This window comes from Nymphalis io, chromosome 22 (genome assembly GCF_905147045.1).
Source record: "Nymphalis io chromosome 22, ilAglIoxx1.1, whole genome shotgun sequence".
Classification (NCBI taxonomy): Eukaryota; Metazoa; Arthropoda; class Insecta; order Lepidoptera; family Nymphalidae; genus Nymphalis; species Nymphalis io.
This window is the reverse complement of record NC_065909.1, coordinates 6,071,456-6,094,178: the sequence shown is the minus strand read 5'-3', so window position 1 is coordinate 6,094,178 and position 22,723 is coordinate 6,071,456. Positions and strand designations below refer to the sequence as shown.

The following is a 22,723-nucleotide window of genomic DNA, read 5'->3' as shown; positions in this document are numbered from 1 at the left end:
TTGTTCAAACACTGATATATACTGTTTTGATAGATTTTTTGACTATGTGGAGTCATTAAATTTATCGTAATAAAAGTTATACGGTTTAACATTCCGATATTATATTCGTTTCAACTTGCTATGGTAACATTTTGTTTTTTTTAACTATATATTTTTTTAACTATATATAAATTATTATAATTTATTGATCTCTGTTTAGATAAAATGACATGGGCTGGATATAAAAGTCCACTGTGAGCAAAAATATATATTTTTTGCTAGCTTTAATACATTTTAAATAAACTAAAATAAATCGTACAATTTAATAATTATTATTTTAATATCGTTTGAAATTTAGGCCATAAAGACACTTAAAAAAAGTGTCTCAAGAATTTTAACCATTTTTTACTTAAAAAGAACAAAAAAATTTCATAATGTTTTCAAGTTTTCGTTGTCGTCTTGTGTTCGTGCTCTTAATCCTATCCATATTATATCCTTTTATATTATTAGACTACTTATTTTTTAAATTTCACATCCAGTTATGGTACTTTTATTTTATAGAGTTAATAATTGTTAATTATTGACTTGCAAAAGGAAAATCGCGACGTCTATAGCAACCACAATTTAATAATAACAATATTACAGTACAGTACAGTACAGTAACAGCCTGTATATGTCCCACTGCTGGGCTAAGGCCTCCTCTCCCTTTTTGAGGAGAAGGATCAGCTACCTCGAGGGAAGCCAGTACATGTCAAGCTGGTTTAAATTGACAAATCAGTCAGATGAGATTTGAATAGGGTTTACCCTAACTCTGGGTCAGATTCCGATAATAATAATAATATTAAACATATTAAGTGCACGTTTAATACTAATAAAATTAATCATACATTCACAGTTCCCTATTTACATTTAGGTCACACGTGGTCCGAAGCCCTCGGTCTTACAGGAGCTCGAACAGCCGAAACGTAATTTAACATTCCAAAAAGGCCCCCAACTTTGACCCCAAATGACCCAATTGACATGACTTGATATTATTGTCTCGCTTACACAACATTAACATATACGTATTACTTTTGATTATTACCATATTACATTTTTATTTGTACGATTAAATTTTAGTTATTTAGTTAATTTAAAAGCTATGTAAGGTTCGCCATTATCGTCTTTATCTGTGTGCACTTACAATGCCTCGAATGGAATATTTGCAATAACGTGATTGGACTAAAAAAAATTCAAATGCTATAAAATCAAGGCTAAGATATAATAGACCAAAATCTTGTTTGGACACTTGTTCTGAGTTCGTCTTTGAAGTTAGATATCTGTAATTTTATAGAATAATCATTCATTCATTTTGGTTTTATATAAAAGGAAATTAAATTATTTATATAAACATCTGTCATTGTTTTATGTTTGTATGTTTTACTGTATTTAAGTAATGTAACAATTAATTTGTAATACAACTTAAAAGTCATTTTTTTATGAATAGCAAAATTACATATTAATTCGTGTAACTTTTAATTATGTTATTGTTTTATTATTCTTGGTAGTCTATACCTGGTGGTAGGGCTTTGTGCAAGCTCGTCTGGGTAGGTACCACCCACTCATCAGATATTCTACCGCAAAACAGCAATACTTGATATTGTTGTTCCGGTTTGAAGGGTGAGTGAGCCAGTGTAATTACAGGCACAAGGGACATAAAATCTTAGTTCCCAAGGTTGGTGGCGCATTGGCTATAAGCGATGGTTGACATTTCTTACAATGCTAATGTCTAAGGGCGTTTGGTGACCACTTACCATCAGGTGGCTTATATGCTCGTTCTTCTTATTCCCTATATACTTCGTAAAAAAAAAAAAAACCTACTTGGGAATACACTTATTATATGAAATGTTATCAATTGGGAACACTGTGCGAAACACAGTAGTTAAACTATGAGTACATAGAGAGCGTTTTAAAGCACACTTTGTTAATTTTTAATTACTTACATAGAAAACTATACTAATCCTATCTGAATTAATATTTATTTTGAAATTTTAAATTTAATTGCATTGTATTTAATATCCTTTATGGTTAAACATTAAAATTAATCAAACGATTAGTTTAATTGGTAAAGCATTTATTGCGACCGGGGCTTTATACATTAAAGTTATGCTTTTGCAATTTTTATATAATAAACCAATTAATGTATACATTTTCTACTGAATGGACATTAACTCAATAGATTGGATTAATTCTTAAATTCTTTGTAAAACAATTCAAATCGAAATCTTTGTCTTCTATATGATAAGCGTGAAGCTTCCTTATTGATCGTCAAAAAATACTATGATTACGTAAATATAGTGTACGTAAGAAGCTTTCACAATAATTTCGATAAAATTTCCTTTTTGAATATACTTTTTTCTACTTAATAAAGTCTTTTTGTTTTGGTCACAATTGTAAAATAAGGAACACGAAAGTTTGATATCGAGCTATGTAATTTTAATTATTAAAAAAAGGTATGCTCCTTTTAAAATTTCCCCTACTTTTTTAACACATGATTTTGTAGGTGTAGATGAAATAGCTTTCAGCAAAAGGATTGTTTTATAAAATTAAGAAAATCAAAAACCAATCAAATTTTATCAGACGGATAAAGACTAAAATTTTCTAACGCTCTATTTTAAATTGCTCTGACGTCAGACAAGAACACTAAGAAAAAAAGTTACGAGCAAGTATATAGAAACTTGAGCTTCATTTAATATGGTCAGTGACCGTGTTTTCCGTGGCTTGGACTTTCAATGTAGAGAACATATTCATTTTAGTCGATTATGGTATCCTTATTGATAAAATGTGTTCTTTTTTCGCCCGCGGTAGTATTTATGAAGCTATCCTACGCCCTTTACTGCACCCTTAACAATACGTATGCAAATCCAATTATTGCCGGTTCAGTAGTTAAGATATGAAAGCGAAACAGACAAATAAACAAACAATTCCGACAATTCCGTCATCGATGATTGTAGTGCACTGCCACCTACAATACCTGCATGTGGCCATACGATGCCTGACATTAAAATCAGGCAACGTGATGTGCGTGCGGAGCTGCAATCACTTGATGTACGGAAAGCTAGCGGTCCTGATGGAATACTAGCCATAGTGCTGAAGAAGTGCGCAGCGGAGCTGTCTCCTGTGTTAACGCGCCTGTTCCAACTTTCTCTCTCTTCGGGAAGTGTGCCGGAGGCTTGGAGAAGAGCTAATGTGCAAGCGGTTCCCAAAAAAGGGGATCGGTCTGACCCGGCAAATTATCGGCCAATAGCTATCACCTCAGTACTTTGTAAGGTGATGGAACGGATTTTAAACAACCAACTGATCCATTACCTAGAAGATCACTGTCTGATTAATGATCGTCAGTACGGGTTTCGACCAAAACGGTCCACAGGTGATCTTCTAGCGTACGTAACACACCTCTGGGGTGAAGCTATCGACAAGCATGGAGAATCGTTGGCTGTCAGCCTCGATATCTCCAAGGCTTTCGATAGGGTCTGGCACAGAAGTCTTCTCTCCAAGCTACCGGCATATGGTCTGCCTGCTCAGCTATGCACCTGGATTGCCAGCTTACACAAGCGTAGCCTTCGTGTTTTAGTAGATGGTTGCGCTTCACAATTCTATGTAGTGAATGCTGGGGTCCCCCAGGGATCTGTGCTATCTCCCACACTCTTTCTTTTGCATATCAATGATATGCTCTCCCTTGGGAACATACATTGCTATGCAGATGATAGTACAGTGCATGGTGGATACCACGGACGCGCAGTGGCTGGGCGGGCGGAAACTGAGGAGAGGCGGAAGAATCTTGTCATTGAACTCGATAGGACGTTAGATCTCATCGCCAAATGGGGCTCTGATAATCTTGTTGAGTTTAATGCCAAGAAAACACAGGTATGCGCTCTCACGGCGAAAAAGTCAACATTTTCCCCTCTTCCCTCCCTCTGTGGTACTCCGCTGGTGATGCAAAGCAAAATCGCCATGCTGGGGATTGACGTTCGCTGCGACCTTAGTCCAAGGGATTACATCGAGGCTGTTATAAAAACAGCTTCACGGAAAATCGGAGTTCTGAACAAGGTGCGGCGCTTTTTCACGCCACAACAACTGTGCCTGCTGTACAAAACACAGGTACGGTCTTGCGTGGAATATTGCTCGCACCTTTGGGATGGCTCCGCTAAGTACCTACTTGAGGCCTTGGACCGGTTGCAGCGACGTGCCGTACGCATTATTGGCGACGTAAAGGTCACAAACACCCTTGAACCTTTACAATTGCGTCGTGAGATAGCAGCACTGAGCGCTTTCTATCGACTGTATCACGGCGAGTGCTCTGAGGAATTATTCTCTCTAATTCCTGCTTCCCCCTTCCTTCTTAAGTCCACGCGAGCTGGTTCTCGATGTCACCGCCTAACTGTGACATCAATTCCATCGCGAACAAAGAAATTTGGCTACTCCTTTCTTTGTCGCACTTCCAAAAAATGGAATTCCTTACCAGCTCACGTATTCCCCTCCTCTTACAACCCGGGTTCTTCAAACGAGGCGTGAAGAGGCATCTTGCGGGCCGGCAAGGCGAAGGCGGCTAGTGCAGAACGTTTTTCCCGTCTGTACTGGCCGTCGTCGCGTTTGGACTCTACTACCACTTACCATCAGGTGGAGTAGAGTCATTTACCCTCCCGGCGATATAAAAAAAAAAAAAAAAAACTTACATTTATAATATTGGTTAGGATCGATTCCTAATTCATTCATAATACCGTGGCGTTGAGTGTTTCCCTTTCATTTAATCTTTATCTCAATTCATTGTTCGGTAACTTCTATCCTGTTAATGTAATATCTCGAAAAGTTTGTCTTCGCTCCAGACAACTCAGTAACATTCTAACAACAGCTGAGTCTAACGGTGTAGAGAAACAATAGTGCCAGCGTCTTGGGTACAATGCCACAGGACAATCTTTTAGACGGCGTGTTTTTTTTTATAAATTTGTAATGCGTATTTTGTTTTTATTTTTATTTAAAAAATAATAATAATAATATCCTTAGACATTATTCACACACGGCCATCTGATTCCAAACTAAGCAGAGCTTGTACTATGGAAACCAGACAACTGATATACTACATATACCACTTTTCTATTATAAATACATACTTATATAGATAATTACACCCACACTCAGGAAAGACATGTTCATGCACACAAATGTCTGTCCTGGGTGGGAATCGAACCCACAACCTTCTGCGTGAAAGGCAAGTATCTACCAACCACGCCAACCGACGTTCGAATGTTTCTATTCAGTTTTAAGAAAAACGAAACAGTAATTGGAAGTAAGCATTAGACTTTGTTATTGATTGTTAAGTACCTGCGACCGATTTGGAAAAATACACCTCAGATTTGATTTATTTACTATTGTGAAAAATTATAAATCATTGTTTCAATTCCAATACATGCTATTATATATAAAATCATAATCATGTAATAAAATTTAACACACAAGCGTTCATCGATGGTTTACTGTACGTCACTATGGAAAAAAAAATTAAACGTTTTCTGGGTTTTATTGCAAAAGCTTATACATTGTCCCATAGAATTACTAACCTTGAATAGTCAGGTTACCAGAAGTGAAAATTTTATGTTTGTCCCTTGTAATAAAAACGTGCATATTACAATTTCTAGAAAATTCATTTATGTTTTTATGAACATACATTAAATTAGCAATTATATATTGAGAAGCTTCAAATACTTTTACTCAACTACGATCTTAAGTAGATTGTACTTGAGTATTTAAATCTGAGTGTAATCGGTCCGAGCTGTTAATTGCTCGAGAATAATCGCCCGTTGTTAAACTTCTCATCTTTCTCAGCAATATATATGTGTACCTTATATTTTAAAATCAAGTCAATATTATTGTTAAAATCAATGGTTTTCGTGTTGTATCAGACAAAGAGAAAGATTTATTCCCAACTTCATATATTAGGATAAAATAATTTTTAACTACTATCTATAAATATAGATAATCAAAGTCTTATGATAATAAAAAGAGTAAACAATTAACTCAAATACAGTTCTTACTTTAAAAATAAAATAAACACAGAATAAAACCAGTTTGTATGAGAGGCCAGTTTCGTTAACCAGTGGAAAAAAACGGTACTCCAATTCATATACCTACGTAAAACATTCAAATGTTAGTATATAACATTGCAAAATACACCGGAAGATATTTTGTAGATCTCATATGTAAAACTGATATTACAAAGACGCTATTACGAACGAACGGTGTATTGTTTGTTACTTAACATTATTTAATTAATTTAACTTTAATAAAACTTTTATTACTTGGTCGAAAACATATTTTTGTAGAAAATAAATATATTTAATAATGAGATGCATATCTATGTTCTAAACATGCTATGGACAACAACAGTTTTTTTTCTGGCAGGATATGTTTGTGCAACAATTTTATTTTTGTCTGTGGTAAAGAATTCTACGTCATTATACGTTCGTAAATATAAAATATATATATTGTTTTTGTAATGATTAGGTTATTCTTGAATTATCCGTATATTATTATAAAGTAATGTTTATTTATCAAATACTATTATTTTCGCATAGCTTCGCCCAAATTTAGGAGAGGTGTTAGGTATAAAAAAGCTTTATTAATCGAAAAAAAAACCATCAAAATTAATTCAGTGGTTTAGTGATAACAGACGCAGGTACTTTCGCGTTTGAATATTTTATAATAATATAAATAAATTACACCCTAAATAATATCTCAATCTTGAGTGACTAATCCCAAGAAACCAGGTGTGCAATAATGAATTAAACCTTTCTGAGAAAAGTCTTTGTACCTTTTATAATAAAAAAACAGTTGACTATAACGTTACAGACTATACAAGATAAAACAGATGTGCCAGTTTATTCAACTTTTTACACGTAAGGGTGTTCATGTATTTGTACGTGTGTTACGATTTACAATGTTTAAAAAGTAAATGTTCTAGTGAATTACTGTGCGATATTCATTTTTCGATTCTGTGGATATAAAAACATCGAAAGAAATACCGCGTCAATTGCTTGAAATAAAAAAATAGTGTTTCATTGTACTATCCCGAACCGAATATACATATTATAATAAATAACTAGCTACCCTTCTAATAGGGGTATACATAAAACGTTTATATCGTACAACATATCTCTATAAGTTAAGTTGATTCGGTCGGGATGATTTTTTCCGACAACTTAAACAATGATCGTCATATTTTAGTCAATGGTATCGTAATTATCATGACGATCGGTTGAACGACATCGGTGCTGTTATATTGCAGCGCTATTTAGCGGCGAGTTACAACATAGTGGATAGTGCAAAAACCTTTTCTGTAACAAAACATACACTTGTACAGCTTGCACATATTATAGTGCCAACATTGTGTCGGAAATTTTATTCTTTCAACGTCAAGATCATAACTGAACGCAATAATAATAATTAGATTAGGCCAATTCTACAACGATAAAACATTTTAGTCACTGTATAAATATTTTACAGACACTATTGACCAACTACTAAGTCTGCTAATATTTCTTTGTATAATCTACATTCTGCATTTTGTTCCACAACAAATAATATCTGAAGGGATCACCAATGTTCCTCGTTTCTACAAAAAAGACAAAATTCCATAAAAACCTATCTTCTATTAATTCTTTTTTGAATGATATTATAATGTGTTATACAATACAATTGAAGAAGGAGCAAATATTTTTTTCTTATTTTGCTTTTAAGTCTTCACATGAAAGAAATATCTAAAGAACACACTGTCACGATTACTTACGAGATTGCGAGCAACTATTTTTAGCTTTTTTTGTTACGAGTTTAATTTTTATATATTTATTTACACGTTATTTGTAAACCACTAGGAGAATAAATATAAAATGCTCAGAACTCATTAATGTGTAGTATTATTGTCTGATTTTAAAATGTAATAATAATAGTAAAAAAAAATACATTACCTTTTTTAAAAATCGAATTTAACAGTAGAATATAAAACTTCTCGATCTAGGAGGATATTCCAAATTATCATGTAACTGTGTTGACATACTTAGTGAAGTTGTTTTATTCAAGTCAAATTTCATTGTTTATTTGCAAATGTGTGACTACGGAATTCATGACGTGACGTGCGTGCGAAATGCATTTACACAATCTTGCGAAAATCCCTCGACATGATGAATTTTATCGTAATAAAAGTATAAAATGATACTTCTATTAAGGGTGCATGACCTTTTTTCTTATGCCATTACTTTTATAGCATGCCATTTACATATTTTTTGAAACGTCACCTGTATAAATTATCTGTTATGCGAGTGTTAAGGTAGCAATGACCGCACAGACGCCACTTTAACTAATTTCTACATACATAAGTTTCTAACATCATGTTTAAATAGTAACAGCCTGTAAATATTCCATTCTGGGCCTTTGGGAGAATTTTTCGGAGCATATTCCACCACGCTGCACCAATGTGATTAACATAAGACAAATGCAGCTATTAAACATTCATTCAAACTGGTAATAGGCTCTGCGTATGTTTTAGTTTTTGTTAAGCTATGGTGTTTATTGAGATTCTTTTGAATTATACCTCGCAGAGTATCATCCGTTAACAAAACATTAATTAATTGGTATAACTAACGTTGACCGTACGTCCCGAGTACATTCCGTATTCAAGCTGCGTTATTTATGACAAAATATGTCATTCACTATAGTAAATACAATAAAAAGCACATTAAAAATGAAAACCGATATTTTGAAACAATTTTATATATAACGAGTTTTCGCCCGCGTGTCAGGGAGGCAGATATTATAAAAAGTAGAATATGTCCTTCCTTGGGGTTTAAGCTTCCTTGAAAATCGATTCAGTGGATTATTACGTAACAGACACACAGAGTTACTTTCGCATTTATAATATTAGTATAGACATCAAACCCTTTAATTGAATACAAATTAAGCACACAAAAACTTACTGGTGTTTGCTCAGGTTTGAATTTGTAATTTTCGGTTAAATTTCGCGTGTTCTAGCTATAAGGTCATTTTAGCTTTGTGTGCTTAAATTCTCGAGCTCAGCAGTGCATGCAAACATGCATGTGTCGAATGATATTCTTCCATATGTATGTCATCCAAACAGCATTTGAGCAGCAATAAGCTCCAAACCTTTTCATTAACAGGATAGGAAGATTTTGCTCAGCGGTCACTATACTTCATCCTTGTAACTTTTTACTTTACAAATAAATTATACAAAGATCATAATTAAATTTAAGAAACATGAATTATATATTTAAAACTACATTATATACATAACAAGCTCTGATAATTGAGCCGGTTGGCGTGGTTGGTAGAACACTTGCCTTTCACGCCGAAGGTTGTGGTCGATTCCCACCCAGGACAGACATTTGTGTGCACGAACATGTCTGTTTGTCCTGAGTCTGGGTGTAATTATCTATATAAGTATGTATTTACAAAAGAAAAGTAGTATATGTAGTATATCAGTTGTCTGGTTTCCATAGCACAAGCTTTGTACAAGCTTAATTTGGGATCAGATGGCCGTGAAAAATGTCCCAGGATATTATTATTATTATTATAAAATACATGTACAACTTACATACGTTTAACCAAGTAATACCAAGAAATAGGCGCTCATGTTTAATATTTCTCAAGTTATATATATATTTGTCGAGTTCTCAACAAACATAACATGGTGCCTTAGTTACTGGCGCACTCGCGCTATCTCTCCTTTCATAACGGAATTTTTGTATAGAACTTTGCGATTATGCGGAAGGAATATTTTGAAGTTAAAAACGTCCTGTGTAGCAGGTCATTCTTTTTATATGACGGGCAGGTGAGCCATTTGATTGTAAATGGTCACTATCGCATTAGCGCTGTCAATGCGCCGCTAACCTAGGGAACTAAGATGTAATGTCCCTTGTAGTTACAGTGGCTCACTCACCCTTCAAACCGGAACAGAACAATATTAAGTATTTATTTGAGTGGGTGTTACCTATCCAGGCGGTCTTGCACAAAGCCTTACCACCATTTTAATACAGTTACAATTACAATCATTTTATACAGTTCGAGTTTAGTTGATCAATAATTAAAAAATGGGTACCTGTCTGGCCATCACACGCGGGCGAAGCCGCGGGCACCTATAATTAACAAGTTTCGACTCGTTTCACCACGCGATCTTTCGAAATTATTCAATTACTCGAAATTCTGCATTTATATTACAACAAACAAAGTGATATTATGATTATAGCTTGAGATTTTCCTAGATCACAAATTCGATGCCTCGTGCTATGCTGTAAGAGCAAACTTTCAGCATAGGTTGCTTATGTTAAGTTATATGCGACATTGGCTATAATAATTATAGCATGTAAAGTATATAAGGATATTCATTTTATGTTAGCGATAGTAATAAATATATGTAGCGAAGTTATTGTGACGAATTACTATTATCTCGTCGATTCATTTAGGTAGAATCTGTATGCCAGCGTGTGACAGCTAAACGTTAAACGCACATTGTAAACTTGACAGATAATTAACGTTACTTTTGTAATGTTCGTCAGAGTTTATTTTGAATTGATTTATATAATCTTATTAAACTATATGTATATATGTTTGCGTGTACGTATCGGTAGATATTTCTATGTATTTGAGTAGTTTATAAATCTCTGTTTGACTTGATAAAAATCGCTATTAAACGATAAGGTCACAATTTAATAAACGCGTATTTTAAACTTATGTATGTATTGTATGTATATGTAAAATAAGAGGCATAGGCTACTTTTTTTAAAGAATACCGCCCCTCACCCCTTAAAACACGGGCGAAGCTGCGGGCGATTACTAGTAATTGAATATATTTATTAAACTATTGATATTTACAATAATTTAATGCTTCAATTCCTTAGTTTGTTAAGCCGTACAATCAAACGCTTACAATTGGTATCACGCGGTAAAACAAACATCGTATTACACCGGTCTAAACCGATTTCCGCCGGTTATTGATATTTCAAAATGTCAACAAATCAATAATTAAAATTTACAATAGCAAACGTAAGATTATACTAAACGTTATAAAATTATGTAATAATAGTTTTCGCCCGCGACTCTGCCGCGAAAACCTCATCATCCTTTTAACCGTAACACAACAATACTAAGTACTGTTATTTGGCGGTAGAATATGTGTTAAGTGGGAAGTACTTCTAACGGGCTTGCACAAAACCCTACCAACCCTACCAGTATATTAACTAATATTATAAAGTATTATAAACCAAATTGCACTTTTATTAAATGAATTTTAATATAAAACAAGTTAGAAGGTAATTTTAAATGAACGCTATAGGAGTTATGAGTATCTTTAACGAAGTATAATGTCACAATATGATTGATATATTGACTTCCAATATCCTGCTTTGAATAAATTACACTGCGACTTTAAAACTATTTCTTTACCTGGTAAGCATTACAGATGATATTAGAAGATATAAAAATAAAAAATAAAATGTATTTTACTCGTTAGTCAATCTCAACTATATCAAACTTAATATGGACATTCTTTTGTCTCGAATGTTTTGATGGTAATAAAAATAGTAGTCAGTTAAAGTTTTTTTTCCTTGTATTTTTATCTCGACAGACGTTTTGTGCATTTTGTGTAGCTTATCTTTAATTTATTATAATAATAGGGATTCTTTTTCTACCTGGTTGGTTAAATAACAAAACTATATAAATAGGTACCTACCTAGGTTTCTTTTGCCGCCAAAAGACAGAAAACTAGACAGTTAATGGTTATTGGGATTTAAAGCTTAGACCTGTGTCTATGAGCTACTTCAATAGAAGGTTATTTCACAAAATATCATCATAAATACGTGACGTCACTATTATTAACAAGATATTAAGCGCTTAAAGTCGTCTATCAGTCTTATCTAATTGATATTCTCGCGACTATTATAGATTGGGTGTAGACAACTCAGAACGCATTGACGTAAGTTGCCAAATAAAGTTTAGAATATTCCGATCGTATTATTATCCTTTGTCTTTTATGCAACAATATACATACAATTCGTCGAATTTGGTAGAATGTTATACGTTTTATATTACTATAAACATATTGGTATTTTTAATTTTATTGGTTATTAAATTCATTGGACGATCTGTCTGATGTTTATTTTTTTTATTACTGGCTGTTTGGATATCAATTTGATAACATTTAGGCATTTAAATTAAAAAAAAACTATGTATTGCTGAAGTAGCGGACTGAGTAACAGTTTTATAATAATCGCAGATGAAATTCCAGATTTGAGATGCATTTAGCCTTGGTTTTTTCTTTGTCCTATCGATAAAAACAACTGATTCATTAAACTATTAGAAAATTAAAGGTGTTTTCACAAAAAAAATATATTAATATAATAGTTTATTCAAAGAGAGATTAGAATTTTTATTTTTATCATCTCGTGTTTGACGGTGAAGGAAAACATCGTGAGGAAACCTGCATTTGTCGAATTTACTGAGACTCTGCCACATATGTATTCCACCAACCCGCATTGGAGCAGCGTGGTGGAATAAGCTCCAAACCTTCTCCTCAAAAAGGGAAAGGAGGCCTTAGCCCAGTGGGACATTCACAGGCTGTTATTATTACTATAATCGATAAAAAAATAAGCGTTGTTATAATATGTTAGGTTTAAATTTTGAGAATTCCATATAAAAAACGTAATTATTCGTGATCCCACTGGATTGAAAAAATCCAGCATAGATCCCGCGGGTTTGAAAAAGATGGATTGCAATCCCTCCTGTTAAATATGTAACAATTGTTTTTGAAACCGGTTACAACTGGTTTATAAAGTTAAGTCGAAAATAAAAATGCGTTTCGTTTAACGGGGAAATTTCTTTGAAGAAATTATCATAACTCACTTCAAAAGGGATCACCCAAATACCACAGATTATGTGTGACATTGAAAAGTCAAAGATATAACGTTCTCATAGAGTAAATAATATTTATTTCCTTATGAAGTCATATAAAAAGTCAAGATTTATCCTGACTGACACGCCGTGGACATGTCGATCAGGTAATAATAACTACGTCATAGTTATCTGTTATTTATGTATAGTTCGAGATAAGCGGGATTTCTCAATTGTTAGTTCAGTTAGATAAATCTCTAGTAAATTTTATTGTGATTTCCGCAACTATATTTAATATATGATATGATATATATTTTTTATTTCTCAAAACAGATGGTAAACGGGTCGGGCCAATAAAAAAATAAATATATAAATTAATATGTTTTTTTATCATACTTTTCTCTTATTCGATATTCTACTGCCAAACAGTAATACTTGTCGTGTTGTTGCCCCTTCTTGTGTAATAATTGTTGTGTTTCGGTTTTAAGGGTGAGTGAGCTAGTGATATATACTAGTGATCGCCCAGTGTTCGAATTTCGACCACAAATTTGTCAGACTAAACAAAATTCCAGACTTCGCCAAGGCTACTCAATTAATTATCCCATCTAAAACAAATGATGTAACATTTAAATAAAAAACAAAAAACAAAAAATTTAGACTGTATGTCAGTCTAAATTTTTCGTGATTATACTATATAGCAAGAATTATATGATTATTGAAACAAAAAATAAAGCGATTAAAAAAATTGTTGTCCACTTGAACTTGACATTTATAATCGTCTATCTTAGTTTTTTATATTATATAGTTTCTGTAACTATTATTTATTTTTATTTTTTCTATTATATATTTATACATAATATAATTAACTGATTTCGCTATGAATATAGAAAACTCATCATATATTATTTTAATGTAAATAAAGACATAATAATAAGCGTCATGATAGCTATAAAATTAATAAACAATTTAATCTTAATTAATATAATATTATTATATAAGGCAATATATATAAGTGGTCTGTGCGTTGCCATTGAAAAAATAATAGTAGATTTATAATTTAATAAACATTAAAATAGGGTTTGAACCCGCGATATTATGGCTCTTCTATGCTTATATAAAATATTTTAAAATATAATAGATAATAGATACGACATCAATGTCTGGAAATCCAGAACAGCGCGATTTTTAAGACATTTCTTGCCTTGCACAACTCGATGGAACCAGCTTTCACCTGCGATTTTTCCGAACTGATTTGACACAAGAACCTTCGAGAAAAGATCCTACTCTTCCTTAAAAGTCGGCAACGCACCTGCAGCCCTCCGGTGTTTCAGGTGTCCATGGGCGGTGTTAGTCACTTTCCATCGATGATCCTCCGGCCCGTTTGCCCCCTTATAAATATGAGGGAATTAAATATGTTTCTATTAATGCCGTAAATGTATTCCAAAACTCCGTGTGAACAAAGTCGGGCGTATAAGAGCTTGTTAGAAATGTAGTTCAACCTAGCAAGACCTAGCAGTGAACCGGAACTAGAATCGGAATCATGCTCTAGTGCTTATCACGAAAACTATGCGTGACATAATTGCAAATTTATGATGTATGAATAATATATACGTCAAAGCTATATATTTGTTTGATAAATATTACAAATTTTAAATAATATTAATATGTCAAGTTTTTAATGTAAATAAAAAAAAAAACTAACAAATCTTTTATAATACCACACACGGTGACCTAGGTATTTTGTTTTTGGTAATATACAACTTTTTTTTTTAATAATGTACTATTTTTTATATTGGTTATTCTGTAAGAAAAAAACATAAAACTAACCGCTAACAGAAAACGAGCGTGAAATGTCAGAAAGTGATATGTGACATTGACCTTCATAATTATAAAATTTCAAGAATACACGCATCAAAATAGTCAATCAATATGTATAAATCGGTTGTCAAAATATCTCGGGTGAGTAATGAAGTGAGTTCTCACAGAATAGCACTGTAGGTTATAATTGATTCGTCATCGTTATTTTTTTATTAAATAGGTAGATGATAAACGGGCCACCCGATGGTAAGTGCTCACCACCGCCCATTGGCGAAAAAATATTAACCGTTCCTTGTATCGCCACAGCGCCACCAACCTCCAGAACTAAGATGTTATGTCCCTCGTGCCTGCAGTTTCATTGTTGTTTGTTATCTGATTTCTCATAAGTACCTGTACAGATAAATCTACAGCGGAACCTACCTCTTATTACAGCGGAAAAAACTCAAAAGATACTGTCAAAAAGTATATCATATCGAATTATACGAATATTTATACGCATGAGAGCAAGTAATGTCATCAATTTTAAATTACCCAAACGTTTAATTTCCTGGTAAACGTTAGAGTTTAGTAAACAAACTAGTGATAAGGGCTATGGGCATCCTACGGGCTATGTCTTATGCCATTGAAAAAATTAATTAATCATTTATTTTTTTACAGGTTTGACAGACTCTAAGATGAGTCATTAAAAATACACAATTAACAACCACGGTTGCAATATGCTTCATCTGCCGCTGCGATGGTTCGCACGTATACAACATGGCGGCATCGCCAATCAATTCTTCATGGCCCTCATGGGTGAGACCGTCTTTATATTATTATTTTTATCTGTGAAATCATATAAACCAAAATATTATGTATTTAATTTATTTAATATTATGTATATATGTTTAATATACTCATAGCCTTATACAATATTCCCGTTTAGTAGTTTGCATAAGATATCTCTCTTGAATTAATTCAAATTTAAACGGGATTGTAACAAATAGATACATAACATTCGAATTTATAATCATCAGTCATTCATCATTCATCATCACTGATCATTTATAATCTACTAGTTTTATCCAGCGGCTTCGCTCGCCTGCGTTTTATGGTGGGACTAGTATCAGTCAAAATAAAGTAGTCAAATGAGGGGCAAACAGTTTTCAGTAGCGGACTTCTTAAAACGTTAGAGCGATAACTATACTTAGGGAGTATTTTTGTGCAAACCCGTCTGGGTACTTACCACTCATTTATTACCGCCAAACACAACAATATAAGTGTGATTGTGTTCTTGTGGCTTGAAAGGTAAGTCAGCCAATATCCCTTGTACTACAGATCCACGGGTCCATTGAGACGAATTGATGATGTAACATAAACTTGAAAGTAGCATGTAATTTTATTTAAATTATATTGAATAACAAATATAAACGAAACCTTTAAAATATAATGTGTCAATTTACAGTGGAATTTAAAACTTGGCACGGCGAAAAATAGAATACACAAACAGATTTCCTTATCTTGTTTTCGTTTATCGTATCAGGAAATTAACTGTGAATACATATTAAACAGCCCCGGATATGAACCAGTGACCTTCGCTCAAGATCTCTAAGAATGGTAGCTTTTGTCCAATAAATCGCAATAATTTGCAACTTGAAACCAATAATGAACCGAACTTTTTATCACCAACGGAAGCAATTAGATAGACCTTTTTAAAAAAAATTCGATCTGTGTACTAAAAACCAGTTCAATTGTCAAGTTGTACTTAAGCTAACCCTGATGCAAGAACCTCATCACAGTCGTAAGATATACAATTCTAAACTTAACATAAAGAAAATTACATTTAACAGTAGGTGATAGAAAAGAAACCTTTTTGCGTAGGAAATTTTGAAACTTTAACATTACACATACAACAAACAAATAAACACTGTCACACATGCAAATATAAACACACGCATATACAAACACCCGCAAGCGCGTTCGCACGCGAATATGCTTGAACATTTTGCTCATAGGCATTATATTTCTATTTTTTTTTTCTTGCTTTTTTATCATATATTGTAGAGAGAATTAAATATTATCATAATAACCAAATATACCAATAGAGCTAAATCAATATCACTTAATTTTCTAACTTGTATAACTGAAAATAATATTACGTCAATAATTATTTCTTTTAGGGATGATAGATAAGAATTCAACAGCAGTTTTGATTCTATCGTGACTTTAAAGTACTGTAACATCCGACACTGGATTCAGTACTAATTTCAAGTTTTTTAACATTTAAAACTAAATTTTTTGTAGTATACCAATTGCATACCTGTAATTATTACAGATTGCATTGATTAATCCTCATTATTAGTTTGTTGTTCTCCCACTTACAAAAGTAATGGAGTATAATTAGCAAACATTATAATATTACATATAAGTCGTTTGCGTGTATCAAAAATAGAAAAGGACCTATAAATGATCCTTGTTAAACGGATATTTTTAGTACACGTTTAGAAGACTGCATATTCCATAATGGTTTAAAAAAATTACTTATTTCTCAAGTAATATTATTTCTTAAAAAGGTAATTGAAATTATGATTAAATAATAGATATTATACGAGTATATTTGAAAGCTGTTTCCTCTAGCAACTCTCCTATAAGATCCGCCTGGAGATATACATTTTCATCACAAGTAATTTAAACTTTATAGTATTGAAGTTAAGGTTTATTTTTACTTTAGTGAAATTGTTACTTAAGTAGCAATAAAACTTAAGTAAAGACCAGTAAGTCTATTTTTAGTCAGGTCTCTATAAATAGTAAAGCAGGATATTTAAAACCAGTCGCTTAGTTTCTTAAATAATGTATCTATTAATTACAGGCTAGATTTTTTTGCTCTGTTTTTAAAATAGGGATATTATATAGTTTTTGCAATTAAACTTTCCAGTTCGTTTTTTTTTTGGTATCCTTCATAACTATGATATTTAACTATTAATATTTTACGACGCTATACTTATATTCTGTGGCAAAGGATAACGTGTCATGATAACATGATATATTTAACTTCTTTGTGAATATTTATGTCCTATTTTACGTTAATACTTACAAAATGCAGATTTTAAAGAGTTGTTGGGTTTAACGATAAATAGCCCCAGGAAAGTAAAATATCTCGACAATTGACGCATTATATAAATAATAATTCTAGCTGTTCTCCCGCCTCTCTGCTACAATATTATTTTCCGAGAAAATCTTGAAATTTATAATTATCCCTATCAAGGTCTCAGACTCTTTCACGGTAGCATGCGAAAGCGATCCTGTGGCGCTCCTCGTTAAGACGGAAAGTGTACTACTGTTTTTTTAGTGGATATTCTGATGTTCGGGGCGCACTCGTCGCCTTGGTAATCGGCGAACCCCACATACCCCCCCCCCCCACTGTCCCCGTGGGGAAAACGCGTAATGCGTTTTACCAGCGTTAAAAAAAGGTCTCAGACTCTATGTCAAATTCCATTATTATCGGTTCAGTGCTTTACTCGCGATGAGGATAACAGACAAAGTTATTATAGAAAAATATATGGAAAGTTACTTGCGACTGTCATACTTAAATAGAGGCCACGATTTTTTACTAATTGCTTTGAACCACTGTTTTAACTCATTGATGAACGTGTAACACTTACCATTAATTAACATATTACGTACGCGAATTTGATGAATAACAATTATTTAATACATTGTGAACAATTTCATTGATCTGAGTCGTTGTGTGATATAAATTATTTGATAATATTTTTACCTCAATCTATCTGTACCAACAAACGAGGAGATTTTTATTGCAATGCCCGAATGAAAAAATTAAACCAATATATATAAAATTTATATCAGATTTAGCGGCGTCTCTTAGACTGTTTTAGTTAATAATTTTATTATATTAAGTAATTAATCCTATAAGGGTTTCATTGTATATCACCGCACGAAACCCTAGAACAAACTCTAAATATACGTATTATATTTTAAATAACGACGAAAGAAGCGGAAAACTTGTTAACCAATTACGCGATATTTAATTAATAAAATCGAAATTAAATAAAACGTAAAGTGCGTATATTTAATATGTAAATATATGTGTGGTGTTTGCGCTGTGGTGGTGTTGGTGTATAGATAATATGTCATTCAATTGGTTTTAAGAGCCCGTTTAAAAAGGACCGTAACCGTCCGTCCGTAACAGCCTGTGAATGTCCCACTGCTGGGCTAAAGGCCTCCTCTCCTCTTTTTGAGGAGAAGGTCCAAACCTTTCATAAGCTCCAAAGCTTATTCCACCACGCTGCTCCAATGCGGGTTGGTTTATTTAAAAAAAGGACCGGTTTATTTAAAAAAAAAGCCAGTGGGCCTTTGTGTAAATTTGTTTTTTTTTTTAATTTTGGTCTTATTAATAAATATGTATGTACGTTTAGAGTTCCGCAATAAATACTCAAAATGCAGGTTAATTTTTTTAACGGATTTTGCGTTAACTTCTTGTATTGCGTTTTGTTTCTGCTTTTTTATATTTAATGAAGGGGAGAAACTTTTTTATTAAGTATAAAGAAATATAGACAAATAAAAAAAATTACTCATGTACAAATCATGATAGAATGTACCACAATTATGCTAGTAACATTTCCTCGAAACGCAATTCCGATCCTGGTAATAAAAAGGTACATACCAGCCTCCTAACAACAAAAGAAGCAATAGTAAGGGATTATACTTACTATAAAAATGTTTTTTCACAATTGCTCCAAGATCCATTTTTTTTTTCAAAATAAAACGAAAATTACGTAAGATTAGTATATTTTATCTTCATATCTTTTAATGTAATCGATGTAAAATTGCACGAAACTCGATGTTACAAGAACTTCTCGTGTTTATACATGTGTCAGTTTTTCCCAAAATAATAAATATTGTTGTAGTTATGCATAATATTATTGTAAATACACGCCTTGTGTATATTATAACATCCTGAAGGGTTAGTTACAAGTTTATTCGTTATGACTTGAACAATTCAGTGACAGGAGGGTTGCTTCATTTTTCGCCCAGAGAATCGGAATTGCGATTCAAAGGGAAATGCTGCTAGCATTCTTGCCACTATTCCACGCCGTCACGATTTGTACAGTAACTATTTTTAATTTTTATTTGTATTTTTAAAGGCTTTAATTGAATAATTATAGTAACACAAATAATAAAGTCTTAGGTTATTAATTGTTTATTATAATATTTATAATAAATAATGGGTTTCACATAAAATTACATCGCTAACAAATCTTATTCCTTGAATTAATAATATCATAAAGTTAATAATTGGTAATATTATTTAAGCTTGTATTAGTTAACAGCTGTTATCTTTTTCTTTTTTTTAATTTTATATAATAAAAGAACGATGATATAACATTATACAAATCACCTATTTTCTTATTATATGATATGAAAAAATGATCCCATTATTATATTCATAAAGTTCACACTTGACTCACGGGATCACGACCGCTGTTTGCATGAGGAACTGGTTTCTTACTCATGATCAACTCAGGCGTATCTCGGATCGCGTTCTCTTACATCAGGGGTATGAAAGACACGGCCCGCAGGCCAGATGTGGCCACCGTAGCAAAATTTTACCGCCTTAGTAGATGAATTGCGATGTAAAATTTACGGTAAAAGAATATAATTTTAATTTAATGCTAAATTAATTAAATGAAAAAGTAAAATCGGACGTTGGTTCTGCGTTTGATCCCATTTGTGTTTGCGCAAAAACGCCTACACCCAGTTATCTCCTGCGCAATTTGAAATTTAATTAAATTAATCAAATTTATTTATTTATTTCAATATACACTAATACAGACAAAAACACATAAGGAGTAGTAATCAACTACTTACTTAACTAATATAAATATTATATTATTATTTTGAATTTTGAATAAGAAAAACCTTTTCTTGCTACTAAAATATGCAATTCATATGTGGTCCGCTCGAGTCTTAGCATTGAAATAAAATGACCCACGTTTCACTATAATTTGACACCCCTGCCTTACTTAAATGGAATTTACTACTTAAGTTACACTGATTATGAAACTGATACCAAGATTTTTTATAATTAAAATAATTTATTCACAGCTAATACGTGTGTTAAATAAAAGTAAACATTTGAATACTGTTGAATCATAAAGTAGAGTAACACCCAATGAATACCACTGCTGGGCAAGTGGCTTCTCTCCTTTGATAAGAAGGTTTAGAGCTTATTCTACGATGCTACTCCGATTCGGATTAGTGGATACACAATTTCTTCTCAAGCAAATGTACTCGCGATTTTTTCGGTGAAATATAAACTCAAATTAAGCACGTGAAATTTCAGTGCTTGCCTGGGTTTGAACCCGTAATCTTAGGTTAGGTTTAATATGGTATAACACGTGAATTATCACGTGTTATACCATATTTAAACCACTAGGCAAAAACGGCTCATTATTATTTTTTTAATAAAAGGATAACTTACTAACAGTGTCAAACATAGTGTTTAATATAAAAATTATCGCACAAAAAAACTTTGCCTTTGTCCAACTTCACAATACACCGTTACAATCAATCATACACAATCATACATACATACCTGCACCCAACATTTTTTCTTTCAATAATCTTGTATGTAGCATACCATATATCGCAAACTAATAGTCTAAATTTAGATGAGTTTAAATGAAATGTTTATTTTTAAAATGCTTCTAATTACTATGTTGTAATTAAACTACCATTATCTACTTAAAATAATAATATATGTTTCCATTTAAAAGTAAATGGTAATTAATGCTGTCTTCTTCGTGAATATTATCGAGATTTTTCGAGCGAAAAGTGTTCAGGCGATTGACCTAACTTAATGTTTTTTTCGAGCTACGTGAGTGTAAACAGTGTCAACTTCCACTGGCTGCAACTGAGAATACACACTGCTGAGAATACAATTTGACTGCCTCGTTGGTCTAGTGGCTTGATGTAAGGCTGCAGACCCGGAGGCCCTGTGTTCAATTCACAGGTCGGGTCAATAAAATTATTGGGTTTTCTGTCAGAAAATTTCAGTAGCATCGCGGAGTTTAAAAGTTTGAGGTGTGGACACTCCCATGCCTCGGAAAACTAAAAAGAAAAAAAATAAGCGAAATATGATGAGTGATGATGAGATGATGATGAGTGGCATCACGAATTGTCCTAAACTACTCACCGATTGACTCGAAATTTGACACAGTTACTCTTTCCCTGACGTAGACGCTCCACCAAGAACGGATTTTACGCAAATCCTAACCAAAATACATTTTTCGTCTTATCTACCCGTACGAAGCTGGGACGATTAGCTAGGAGACAATATAATACAAGCTGAATTAGTTATTAAGAAGCAATAAAATGTTGTTAACGGTTGGTTTTAATCTATTAAACCTTGATTTAACCCGATCTAACTAGTACGTTTAATTGCTCTGGGACTAAATACCAGTTACGTGTAACTACGACAAAACTTAACAATATTAACATTTATCGATATCGATATCGTGACTGCCTCGTTGGTCTAGTGGCTTGATGTTATGCCGCAGACGCGGAGGTCCTGGGTTCAATTCCCAGGTCGGGCCAATAAAAAGTTATTGGGTTTTTGTGTCAGAAAATTCTCAGTAGCAGCCCGAGGTCTGGAAGTTGGAAGTGTGGAGACTCCCGTGCCTTGGAAAGCACGTAAAGCCGTTGGTCATGCGCCTGAACTCTTTCCGGTCGTGTCGGATTGCCGTCTTATCGGATTATGAGAGTTAGGGAATAGTGAGTGCGCCTGGGTTTACGCACACACTTGTGCACTATAATATCTCCTGCGTAGTTGGCTAATCTCTCTTGAGATTGGCCGCCGTGGCCGAAATCGGTCTGGAGTACATTATTTATTGATATCAATAGTTACATAATTTATTTTATTACGTTATATTATTTCTCGCTTATAACAGTTGCCTCGCCTGCGTGGATGTTTCTTTGTGACGGAAAGTTCTTTGTT

At 33.0% G+C, this 22,723-nt stretch overlaps 1 protein-coding gene across 2 annotated transcripts in view; it reads left to right on the top strand.

The window, feature by feature from the left end:
* LOC126777202 (solute carrier family 2, facilitated glucose transporter member 8-like) overlaps positions 1-22,723 on the top strand; it is a 37,447-nt gene that overhangs the window by 222 nt on the left and 14,502 nt on the right. Inside the window, exon 2 of one of the 2 annotated variants that reach the window (XM_050500177.1) lies at positions 15,385-15,522. In XM_050500177.1, the coding sequence (XP_050356134.1) occupies positions 15,444-15,522 (79 nt within the window). In that variant the 5' untranslated portion in view covers positions 15,385-15,443. The remainder of the gene's footprint in view (positions 1-15,384; positions 15,523-22,723) is intronic. The other variant, XM_050500178.1, reaches the window with a different exon arrangement.